The following is a 12,670-nucleotide window of genomic DNA, read 5'->3' as shown; positions in this document are numbered from 1 at the left end:
AAAAAAAAAAATGGTGAAAAACCCCCCCTCCTTTTTTTTTTTTTTTTTTTTTTTTTTTTTTTTTTTTTTTTTTTTCTGAGTAGATATTGAGAATAGCACAGTAATTTTAGTTCAGTTACTTTGGAATAAATGCAAGTGGTTAAATTTATGTCCCTTCCTCCCTTCCCACACCCATTGTATCTTTGTCTTAAAAACATTTGTTTATTATCTGAAATATACACTTCAGACTTTGTGTATATCACTGTATATAAGAACAGCCCTGTAATTGTGGTTAATTTTTTTAATGCATTTTGGAGAATTTTTTGTCAGTTAATTTAAGTGAAACAACTTTCTTAGTTTATAATTGAATCAGATAAAAAAGAGCATAAAGTTAACTTTGTAACTGAAAAATGCAGGCCTTAAAGAAAGATCTGTCCCAGCACAGCCAGCTTCAGCAGAATCTGATGAGACGATCCAGCCTGCAGAGAAGTCATATGTCGAATCAGGTAAGGCCTTTTATAAACCACAGGTGAAACAAAAGATACAGTACTTCACTTGGATTATAATTCTGCTTCCTCAGCACTCGAGCTCATGGTGTTATTTCTTTGGGTAGAAAAAAAAATCTTTGGTGACTTTTAAGAGTGGCTCATCAACTGTAGTTTATTTAATGGGAATCTGTTAATAAAATCATATATAAATCAGTGACCATGGAAAATTTATAATTTCAAAATATAGAAGGTACTCTTGTCAGCTTTCATGATTGCTATCAGAACCATATCCCATCAGAATAACTTCTGCTGATGTACAGTTGTGGTTTTGATACATATGCAACAGTGTATCCAGTCAGAATAACAACAGATTCTCCACCTAAAAAAAACCCCAACAAAACCAACCAAACAAAAGCACCCAGAAAAAGCCCAACAACCAATTTAAAAGATTAATAAAATACTCACTTTTCTATTAAAATCAGTATCATAAATACAATAAATGCAGCTTCTAGTGTTGAAAAAGAATAATTTAACATTTTAAAAGTACTGTATTAGTAACATTTATTAGGTTCAAGAGGAATTCAAGAAAAATAATTTTACGTGTCAGATTTCAGATATGTGATTTATATCTTAGTTTTAGAGAGTATATATTTTTACCTGTTCCTTGAAGTGGCTTACTTACCCTACTTGATGTTTATGTGAACCTAATGCAGTTAATACAATAACCCACAAATATGGAGCATATGGTCAATGAAATGGAATATGTAATTTGTTTTTAAATACTTGCATTAGTTTGACTAAGTTGTCATTTATAAAAACTTAATATAAAATTATAACTGTTGTTTCCTTTTTTTTGTTTGGTTTCATAACTAATACCATTTTGGGTCTTTATTTGAAAAATACAGCTGGGATTTGGTTTTGTTGAGTTTTTCGGTGTTAAGGCTACACTTCATACAAATCCCTTTTAGGTCCTAGGCTGGTGTTTTATATGAGAATCACTTGTCCCTGAAATAAATTAGTGATTTATTCTGCTGTGAACTGCCAGGATGAGACCTTGATATTGTAATGTTAGTATCTATTTTCCCTGTTCATAAAGCAAACAAAACCCAACGCCTGAAAATGACATTCTGTTGTCAAATATGACGTGCTAGTGTGGCTGCCTACATTTTAGAAAAGTAATGGTTGAAAGTTTTAGTTAAATAATTACTTAGAAGAGAATTCTTCATTTGAATAGTTACTGCCACTGAGAAAATTATACACATAGAAAATGCAGGGTAGATAAATTCTTGCAATTCATCTTCAGAATGAATCTGGTGTGATTGATGCAGTCAATTTACGTATTGCAGAGTTAGCAAAACCAAATTGTTTCTGTAATTGCATGAGTTGCAGAGGTTCATCAAGTAAATCTCTACAGAACTTTATGGAATTGGAATGAGAACTTTATGGATATTTGTAAAAGCTGCAGGCTTTGAGCTAATGTTTAGACTTTGCCTTTTGCACTTAACCTACCTTTGCTGCATTTTATAATCCTTTTAGAAGTCAAGAGTGCTGACGTAGATGTGGAAGAGGAAATTCAGTCTGTTCTTCACGAGGCTCTCCATTCCCACCCTGGTAATGCACTAACACTCAGAAATCACTGAAGGATTTATAAATACTGCCATAGGCTAGACAACCCTTAGAGTCTGTTTTTGGTATGCCCTTAAAGTACTTTTGCCTGTACAAAACATTCTAATTGGCTCATATGTTATTTTCAAGAAAATTCTGAAAATTCAGTAACCAAATTCTAAACCTCTTAACCCAGTGATGTTTGGCAGCAGTAACTTAGTTGACAAAGATTTTCTTAGAAGACTGTGTAGAGTCCAAGAATGGTTAAACAGATATGGCTTTTTCTGTGCGCAAAGAAGCCACTGCCAAGTCAATACAGAGACTGGGTTTATACTGCTGAAAGGTACAGACAAGTTATGTGTCCCCTCTCCCAGTCATAAAGGGTGTGCTGAAAACTGAATATTTGCTGGTAATAGACTTTACCAAAGAATATGTATTCACTAATAATCTGCATTATTGATTAGGAGAGAGACATGAAGATGTAGATCAAAGTATAAATGATCAGTGGCAAGTGAAGGAAGAAATACATGGAGAAACTCTTGAAGCTCCTGCAACAGATGAGTTGCTCAAAGAATTAGAAAATGAAATGCAAGAAGCTTATGAGACACCAGATTCAGTTCAGAAAGGTATCTGAATGACTAAATATATTTAAAATTGAATTTTGCCGAAAGTAAGAACAGACAAATGGAAATACATCTCATTAAAAACTTGACTCATCATTTCTCCTTGCAATAGAGACTTAGCAAATGTCAAGTACAGCAAGTATTATTTACCAAATAAGTATTTTTTAAATCAAAATATGTTACTTTTATTATATGTTATTTTGTATGGCATCCAGATAACTGTATGTTATTCTTTAATTATTGCTACTGCAGTATTGGCTTTATTGGCTTTCAACCAGACAAATTCATCTATACTCCAGCTATTCATCTCTGCGAATAGAGAGACATCTATAATATCTGTGGATTCTGCTTCTGGATGTTTTAACTTATTCAACTAAATTTTAAGTTTATTAGTTTAGCCATTTGTAGACAGCCTTATTCTAACTCTTTCTAATGTGGCTCTTTTGGCGAATGTTATACATAAATTATATTGCAAGTTCTGCTGAGAACACAATGTTATCTAAAGATGCTTGTATCCTTCTACCATGTGGAATTGACAGGATTATATAAATTGTAATCAAAATTTTAAAGCTGATCATATGATTTTAATCCAACTTAAAAAAAATCTTTCTGGATGCTTTTTAAGTGCACTACTGAAGTTTTAAACATATCTTAATACCTCTTTTTGAAAACCTCATATAACAGATGTAATCCGAAAGTTTTCATTGCTGGAAATACACTGAGAATTTTTCTTCACAACAGAAAAAATTATTTTCAGTCTGGGTCTATTGTATCTCCTTGTTTTTGTGTCTCTTCTACTTATCCACAGTGCAAGTAGAAGTAGGGGAACAAAGGACAAATTCAAATGCTTTAAGTCTTCAAAATTACTTTTTAGGAGGCGAAGAGAATATGTTCTACTTACTTTACATTGACACAGACATTTCTGTGGAGAGTCATCTTTTTTTGAGCAAATATGTATAGGGTTTATATGTGTATACACATTTTCAATATTATATGTAAGAAAAAAATGATTATTTTTATTTTTTTGATCTATATACTAATCTTGCTGGCACTAGAAGAAATGTACTTAAAATTTCTTCTTTGAAATCTGGCTGTATTCTTACACGATCTGTTACAGCATTTGCAGTATCATTAATTGATTTTAAAATTTATAAATTCATGTTTGTTTCTCAGATGCTGATCGTTTGGCAGAAGATCTTGGAGCAGTGGAGCCTGAACCATATGAAGCTCCAGGTATAATTTTATTTTTCCAAACTTGGTAATATTAGTTTTCTAAATGTAGCTAATTATGTGAGAAAGCAAAATAAAAAAAGGTTAGAATGGTTTAAGAATATGTAATTCTGAGATTATTTTTTTTTCAAAACAAATATTCTTGATTGCCTTGTATATTTTTGCTTTGAGATGTATCATACTTGCTATTGCAAGTGGTTCTTAAAAAGAACAAATGATAGGTGTGGAAACTACTTGCATTGGTGGAAAAACTTCATTTTTACTTTTTTGTGTGTTTCTGGCAGTTGTGATGATTGGTATCTGGACAGGCAAAGAGGTACATGGTTTTACATTCCAAGAATGTGAGAATGAGGTGTATTGCTTATAATACTGTTCTCTTACAGCATACAATGCTAAGGTTCTTTTAGTTTATTATTCTTGACATTAGTCAGAAACTTGTGTTCTCATGTGGAAACTGTCACCTTTCAGAAGCATCCAGTCCTGTTTCTTTACATCCGATTGTTCTATCTAGCAGTGAGTCAGCACCAAGGACATGATTTTGAATTCTCCTTGCACTGTCTTTGAGCACAACCTAATTAATCTTGAAAGCTTTTTCAGATGTTGCCTGGACTAATCCATTTAGCTTATAATCATCTTCCTATTGTGTGTGATGTCACGTACAATGACATTAGCTCATCTTTCTATTTTGAAGAAACTTGGAAACTTGGTGGATATTAGAGTTTTCCTACTAGCTGATAAGATTCTTCTCTGTATGTCTGCTAATAATGTTTTCTGTCGTTAGTTTATAGGCAGCCTCTTCCATTTACATTAGACATTGGTTTCTGTTTGGCCTAGGCTTCTGATCTTTAGCTCAATGTTAGTTCTGGACTTTATAGTCCTGTTTGGTGTCAAATATGACAGAAAAATAACTTTTATTTGTTTGATACAGCAAAAACTGCTTATTTATATTTTTATGGCAGATTACTTGTTTCCAGTTACAGATTTGGAATCCAGGCTGTCATAGTTCCAAAGCGAAAGGATAGCTATTTTTCCTTCAGAAGCATGTGTTGTCAGATGCCTTATGCTGAGTATGATTGTTGTCACATATTAAAATAATCAACATATTTAGCTAGGCAATGAAAAATGTGAATTGCTCCAAATCTGTGATGTCAGAAGCAAATGTACATATTTCTCAAGGTCTGATTTATGGCTCCTATTTTGTCTTCTGTAGATCATTACCAGTGAAAAAGTAAAAGAAAGTAAAGAAGCTGCTTTGGAATATTTAGGATTGAGGAAGATCAGATTTTTATTTGTATTAGAAAAACTATTAAAAATACTGATGGAGACACTAACTGATCTAGTTTTCATAAAGACAGAATAACAGAAAATGGAAATGAAAGTGGCCCAGCACCTTCCATTGGTTTGCCATGTGCCAAGTTGCAAGTGTCTGTAAGATTTTGATTTGTTACTTTTCAACTAAGGAGCTACATTTAGCTATTGTCAGACACATTATGGATTCAAATTAAAATAACAGAGTATTAAAAAGGTTTATTTTCTTATTTCAAAAATACTTATTTTTTCATATTGAATTTACAGTTTCATATGAATATGATGTGGAAGTAGAAAATACAGTAAGCGATCCAGAAGCTCCAGGTTTGTTAATTTTAATTACTTCAGATTATACTATAATCACTTTTTTAAACATGCTTCAAAGTAACATGTCACATTGATTGTTTACATTACAGTTTTATTTTCAAACAGCTTTTCAAGTAGTTTCAGATAAAGCTGATTTTTGCAGCTGTGTTACTGTTATATTTGTCAACACAACAGTCCATGAATCTAACCCATAAATACTTACTTCCAGTCTAATCAATGAATTGTCAAAGACCTACTTATATTCCTAATTTTAAGCCTAATACAAATATGCATGAATTTACTATGTTGTGTGACTTAAAGAGGTAGCTGCTGTATGTGTTTTACAGTCCAGCTGTCACTTTCAAGCAAAATGTCAAAATGTTTAGTTCTGCTATTCTTGAGATAATTATGGAATCTTTTAAACTTTTCTTTTGTTATTTAGCTGTTACAAGGAAATTTGTTAAGAATATAAAATTTTAATTGTTTTTATTTAAGGTGACCCTGAGATAATGCTAGAAGATGCTATGGAATATTATTTAGGTACAGTCCAAAATCTTATTTATCTTTTTTGAAGTTTCATTGAATTTTGGCCTCAAATCAAGAAAAAAAAACCCACACACAAACAACAAAAAACAAAAACAAAACTGTTGGACTTTGTAGGTAGCATCAATCCCTTAGTAGGTTATTACATGTGTATTTTTATTTAAGTTCTCAAAAAATGCAGAGACCTATATGGATACTTCTTTTTCTAATGTCAAAATGAGCAGAGTAATATTTTGGGGGCTACATTTCCAGGAGAAATGAACTTTATATTTTAAGTTGCACAGAAGTATTTCTGTGGATAAAAAATAATTGCAGTTTGCCAAAGATACTGGAATTAGTGTGGTGTCAGGAAAAAGGTAGGACCTTTAAATATAATAAATTTTTAAAGCAGTAACAAGTGGATTCCTAAATTCCACTGCAGAATTTTGCTGTATGTAGAAATGATGAGTATTTCCATTCTGAATCAGAGGTAATTTGTAAAAGAGTTCATGAACTGTATAAGAAAAATTTTGTGATGGTGCTTTATCTTTTTTAAGTCTATCTTGTGATGCCAGAAAATCATTCTGTTCCCACAGAATTCCATAGAAATTCTCAACTTTGTTGAACTCTTTTTAACTTTAGTACAGTATAAAATATTCTATTTTTTCTTAATAAAATTGACTCCGTATTATTTGTATGTATTTATGTATGTTTTAAAATTCCACAAATTTTCATATTGACTTTTTTTCCTTTAAACAGATGATAAAGTGCAAGACGATTATAATGAAGACAATGGTATGACAACTTCTACATTTAATTAAGTGACAATATCAAAGAATTTCATTAATATGAAAGTGAAATAATTTGTCTTAACATTTTTCTAAGTTATCACATTACTTTGCAAGTTTTCAGTTAAGGTTTTGGATATTTTTTTATGTTCAGACCCCCTGGATATGTAAGCAATCAATTGATTTCTAACATGAGGATAAGTATAAGAGTATGCATATAGGTTATATTCCCATATTCATCCTCTTTGTCATACTTTGGACGTATGTGGAATGAGGATGTTGAAGACTTTACGTGCTCTTTTTCTTATGAAATCCCAGCCAAGTCAGCTGTGGTTTATTGCTTTATAGCTCAATGCTTCAATTTCAACTTGTCTGTAAGTGCCAGTAATTTGGAGATTATTTTCTATTTGTTTGATTTGGTTAATGATTTGCTAATGATTTCTGAGACTGTATCAAAAAGTAACTGAGAAGAATTCTAGTGGTCACAGTCTAGAAACAAAGGTATGTGGTTGTGATTTCTTCTGAGAGATCCTCTACAGACTACTGTACTTCAGAAAAGTTAAGCAAATCACCCTTGTTTATTTTCCATGTTTATATAACCTGAGTAAGGGACAATTCTTAACTTCAAAATATTTGTGACAGAAAACCTTGAAGTTCATTCTTTGTCCTCAGGAAAATCCACCTTTGGCATAGAAGTAAAAATTCCATTGAAGGACTTTCACTGTCCCAAAGGTCTGTAATTAGTCCATATCTTTCTCAGTCTGCAGGAAAAGATTATTTGCCTCATCTGTGATGCGCTTGATGAAATGTAGCAGCATCAATAGGACAGAAAAGCAAGAGAGACCTACCTTTTTCCCTACGCTTATTTATTCTTCTTTCAAGCAGACACATACTTTGCAATCAGTTCCTAATCAAGAATCACTTCTCTTGCTTCTCACATCTGGCTATGAAGAAGTGCAACTTTTAATCTTTACTTTTCAAACTCCTTCATAAGTAGTGGTAACATGATTAGAGAATTCTTCCATGGTCCCTGCCCTCAGGAAGAGTCATCTGGCTGTTTTTGGAGTAAGATGATCATGGAGGTTCCCAAAGTAATTTGTATCAGTGTTCCATAGAATCAGTTCCAAAACCATTTTACATTCTGCAGTCTCTTCTGGCATCTCAGCACAGGAACAGTGAATAGTTCTGTTTTGTGCGTAACTCACGCTCTTCACAGGCAGTGGTTTTATGTGCCGCAATGAGAGTTTGAAATAGTATCAGGTAAATCAGATTTAGGTTTTGTTTTTTTTTATTGCTCTTTCTTTACTATTCCAAATCCTCTAATTAGGCTGATGAAGAGAATAGGAAATTCCATTCTTTTTGTCAAAAGGAAATTTCAAGGTGTGGGAGGTGATTGGCAAAAAATTATTATTATTGGCTACTAAATTGCCAGGCTTTTTATGCAGTGAAGTATGCCTGCACTTCTGACAAACTGCTTTTATCTTGACAATTCACCTTTTTTTTAACAGAATTATGCCTTGCTTCCAAGTCCTCTCTTTGAGACCATCTGGTTCTGAGAGAAAGCACAATGCTTCCTTGTACTTTATAGAGGAGTTTAATTGAGACCTCTAGCCTGGAGCAGTGTAGGAGAAAAATACTAGTCAGGTGAAGCATTGAGTGCCCTTGGCACTTGCAAATATTTATTTTATTCTTTTTTTTGTCCATGCTGAACCTCTACCCATCTTGAATGCTACATGAAGTTAAGAAGTTATTTGGAATTTCACTATTTGTTCCAAGGACAGACCTGTTATTTCCAGGCACTCACTGGTGTCTCAGAAATAACCAGAGAAAATAATGAGAAATTGCTATCAGGATCCCTAGAAAAGATGAGCAAGATAGTCTAATCATTCTCAGTGCTATAGGCTCATCTTATGTTGTCAGTCCTTTAAGGTTTGAGCTAACCAGCCCACCATGGATGTCTCAGAAGATGTGCTTAAATATGTGAGGCTGTCTTTCTGTGACACACCATGTTTCCTTCTGTGTTCAATCTATCCAGTTTCAGGACATGGGAGTTGTAGTTGTTCATGAATGTTTACTGGACATTTTAGCAGTTATGGTACTTAGTTTTCATCCCTCTTGTTTCCTGGCCTATCTTTCTTATAGCTTTAAACTTGCTTTTGGTTGGATTGAAACGGAAACAGATTTTCTCTTCTCCTGGAGAAGGAGTTCTCTGAAATCAGAGATGGCAATCATCATGGAGATCTGAAATTCTTTTTCTTAAATGTAGGGCTGTGTTTTTGACATTAGCTCAAAAACTGTAGTTCACATCCACGAGAAGATTCTCTTTAAAGCTTCAGATGCAGATCAGAAATCAGCAGAAATATAAGCTTCTCTGTTCTAGACTCAATGTATTTTCTCTGTCTCTGTCAATCAGGTATGTTTCCCCTCTTCTGGCAGACCCTCTGAGGTATTATTTTCTCCAATCCTGATGCTTTCTAGAATTTGCAGAAAGCTGTTAGGGCAGTGCCAGTATGATTGTTGGCCAGAGGAGTTAAATTTCTTTTCTGACTCTGGCATTGCTTCTTAATTCAGGTCAGTAAGAAGTTCTAATAGAATGGCAGTTCCTGTAATGGTTTCTGCCTTGCATGATGGGAGAAACTGAAGGCCTGTGGTAGGCTGCACCCACTTTGTATGTCTAGCATCTTGAAAGGAACTGGTTCTTCCTACCTTCTGCAATTATTGTTAATTCTAAAAATTCTATAGTTGACATGAGTGTGTGTACCCACAATAAAGAGTGTAAATGGAAAGAACATTTAACTTGGAATACAGGGGCTCAGTTATTGTACACAACTTTCAGTAATTCTGTGAAGAGTTTCATGAAGGCAAGTTTGAGATTTTAATTAGAAATTAAGACTTCTGGATCATGGATTTTTTTCAAGAATATGCTACAGGAACTTTTTTTTTTTTAGTTATAACAATATCTGCATATATAGAAATGCTTGAAATTGCAGGACTATGTTCACATTTGGTATTTGGGGTTTTTTGGTGTAGAATTTCTATTACAAGTTACAGTAAGGATTCATATATCTATTAAGGCCCCAAAAGTAGAGAAAGTTTATGAGAGCTTTACATTTGTCAGTAAAGCAATCAGTCAACTGGGTGCTTAACAACCAAATTTTTAGGATACTTCATTCATATCAACCACACAGGAACTTAATTTTTCTTTCCTTTCAGAACCAAAACATGATACACATGATAAGACTGAGACTCAAGATACAGGTATATATATATATATAAATATATATATAGATGTCTGTGTGCATATATGTATGTGTGTGTGTGTACACTCCCACACACATCCCACCAGGTATATATATTTATATATATGTGGAGCATATTAGAAAAATCTTAGTTTCATATGTGATTAGGGTAGACATACCTCTAAAATAAATGTTATTGGAATATAAACTCTTCTCAAAATCAGAGAAATGTTTGACTCAGGTTAGCATAAAAATCATTAACTTAATCTTGCAATTTATATGTACTGAAATATGTCATCTGTGTGATCTTCAGTCATGATATAGTGCCGATTATGGCAAAGGTGCATTACAGTCTTTGTAGTTAAAAAGTGTAGTTTTGACTGTGAGCTGAGGAACCATCTTTTAATATACCATCTTTGAGGATTGCTCTTTTAAGGTTTCAATGGACATTTTGAACACAGTAGTTCAGCACAGACACTCAGCCTGCTACCTGTTGTGAAGCTTCCTTAACACCTTGTAGCCAGTGCTTAAGACTGTTCAAAGTTTACAGGCTGTCAGTACTAGCTCTGCCTTGGTGCATAGTGATTGCTAGTGCCTTTTTCTAGCTAGCAGAAGCAAATAAAAGCTCCCTCTGGGTCCTGAAATATTTGCTGTCTTGAAATATCAGCTCTTTTGAGATTCATCTCAGCTATTGAAAAGACAATTGTTTAGTTTAAAATGAAATCAATAAATACTGCAGTATAAATAAATTGTAAGTATCTATTTTGTCATCTTTGGGATCATAAGCTTAGGAGGGAAGTGAAATGAGTTAACAGGTACAATAGTCAAAGAAAACAAAAAAATATATACTGTGGAATCCATAATTTGAGTTGAAGAACTTGCTGATTGTAGCTCTGGAACAAAAGTAGGAATCACCAAGGAATTGCATGTTTATACAGATAAATGGACTTGTACTTTAAAGTTTAGAATTTTTTGGGAGAGGGAAATGTTTGGGTTTTAGTATGTCTACTATCACTGGAGTTGGTGCTGTAAAAGATGCAAGTGGGAGTTCTGATTATGCTTGTAAAGATTAAGACTGGCTTTAAAATTTTAGTTTTTAAAGTTACTGTCACTTAATCTATACAACATTTCCTCAAGAGGTACAATTTTGAAATATTTACCTTCAGTTCTTCAGTGAAACAGGGAAGAAAATTAAAGAATTTCTGTTTTTTCCTCAAATTAATTAAAGTTCCTGTTTGTTTATAGCAGTTCACTGTTCACTGTTAAACATGTCTGTGGGTTAGCTGTGTTCTTTTGCGTTGTATGTACATTTTATCAGTTGAGGGCTTGACTTTAATATTGATCTGAATTGAATGTTTTCTCAGCTGTTGAGGACCTTCCGGAGGAGGAGAATGAAGCTACAGAGCCAGGTACATACTTTGTATATGCATTTTGAAGTCTGATGCAAAACAAACAAACAAAAAAACCCAAACAAACAATCAAAAACAAGCTGATTACATATTATCTTTATTTTTATACTTCCTCTTATAGATGAAATTATTGAAGATTTTGATACTGATAAAGAGCTGCCAGGTATGACTTTTTATAGATGAGTTTTTATAGTTTGTGAAAGAAAACATTTTTTCTTCCATTTATATTTGTTAATATAATTGAAAAATTAATTATAAAATGGTTTGGGTTGGAAGGGACATTTAAAGATTATCTGGTCCAACCCCCCTGCCATGGGACATCCTTCAGTAGATCACCTTGCTCAGATCCTCTTCCAACCTGGCCTTGAAGCGTTCCTGAGAGGGGGCATCCACAACTTCCTTGGGAAAGCTGTGCCAGTGTCTCACCACCTTCATCGTAAAACATTTCTTATGTCCAATCTAAAGTTACCAGCTTTCACTTTAAAACCGTTGCTGCTTGTCCTATTGCTACAGGCCTTGGTCTGTCTCATTTTTCTTATAAGCCCTTTTTACATACTGAAAGGCTGCAATGAGGCCTCCCCTGAGCCTTCTCCAGACTGCACAACCCCAACCCTCTCAGCCGTTCCCCATACGATGGGTGCTCCAGCCCTGTGATCATTTTTGTGGCCCTCCTTGGGACCTGCTCTGACAAGTCTATGGCCTTGTGTTGGGGCCTCCAGAACTGGACACAATAGTCCAGGTGGGGTCTTGAGAGAGTGGAACAGAGGGGCAGAATCCCGCAACCTGCCGGTCACACTTCTTGTGATACAGCCCAAAATATAGTTGGTTTTCTGGGATGTGAGCACATATTGCTGGTTCATGTCCAGTTTTTAATCCACCAGAGGATCCTCAGGTCCTTCTCCACAAGGCTACTCTTAGTCCATTCATCCCCCCAGTCTGTACTGAATACTGGGGATTGCCCTCATCCATGGTCAGGACCTTGCGCTTGTCCTTGCTGAACTTCATGTCATTCTTATGTAGTACTTAAACCTTCAGTTTGAGGAGTTGAGTATATTGATTTCCCAGAATACTACTCAAAAATAATAAATTTTTGTTTGTTTTGCTGTTTTCAGGGAATTTAAAATGAGTACTGGGTCACATCTAATTTGAAATTTTTAACTTCTCAGAACAAAT

General features: G+C 34.0%; 1 protein-coding gene across 1 annotated transcript in view; it reads left to right on the top strand.

The window, feature by feature from the left end:
* The window catches only part of ASPH (aspartate beta-hydroxylase), a 112,915-nt gene that overhangs the window by 24,219 nt on the left and 76,026 nt on the right, over window positions 1–12,670 (top strand). Inside the window, exons 4-13 of the mRNA XM_009995541.1 lie at window positions 396–485; window positions 2,004–2,078; window positions 2,537–2,698; window positions 3,869–3,928; window positions 5,501–5,557; window positions 6,035–6,079; window positions 6,821–6,856; window positions 10,063–10,107; window positions 11,453–11,497; window positions 11,619–11,660. Of these exons, the coding sequence (XP_009993843.1) occupies window positions 396–485; window positions 2,004–2,078; window positions 2,537–2,698; window positions 3,869–3,928; window positions 5,501–5,557; window positions 6,035–6,079; window positions 6,821–6,856; window positions 10,063–10,107; window positions 11,453–11,497; window positions 11,619–11,660 (657 nt within the window). The remainder of the gene's footprint in view (window positions 1–395; window positions 486–2,003; window positions 2,079–2,536; window positions 2,699–3,868; window positions 3,929–5,500; window positions 5,558–6,034; window positions 6,080–6,820; window positions 6,857–10,062; window positions 10,108–11,452; window positions 11,498–11,618; window positions 11,661–12,670) is intronic.

The sequence above is a fragment of the Chaetura pelagica genome, unplaced genomic scaffold, assembly GCF_000747805.2.
Source record: "Chaetura pelagica isolate M959 unplaced genomic scaffold, ChaPel_1.0 scaffold83, whole genome shotgun sequence".
NCBI lineage: Eukaryota > Metazoa > Chordata > Aves > Apodiformes > Apodidae > Chaetura > Chaetura pelagica.
Note: the sequence above shows the minus strand (reverse complement) of the source record. Positions and strands in the feature narration are given on the sequence as shown.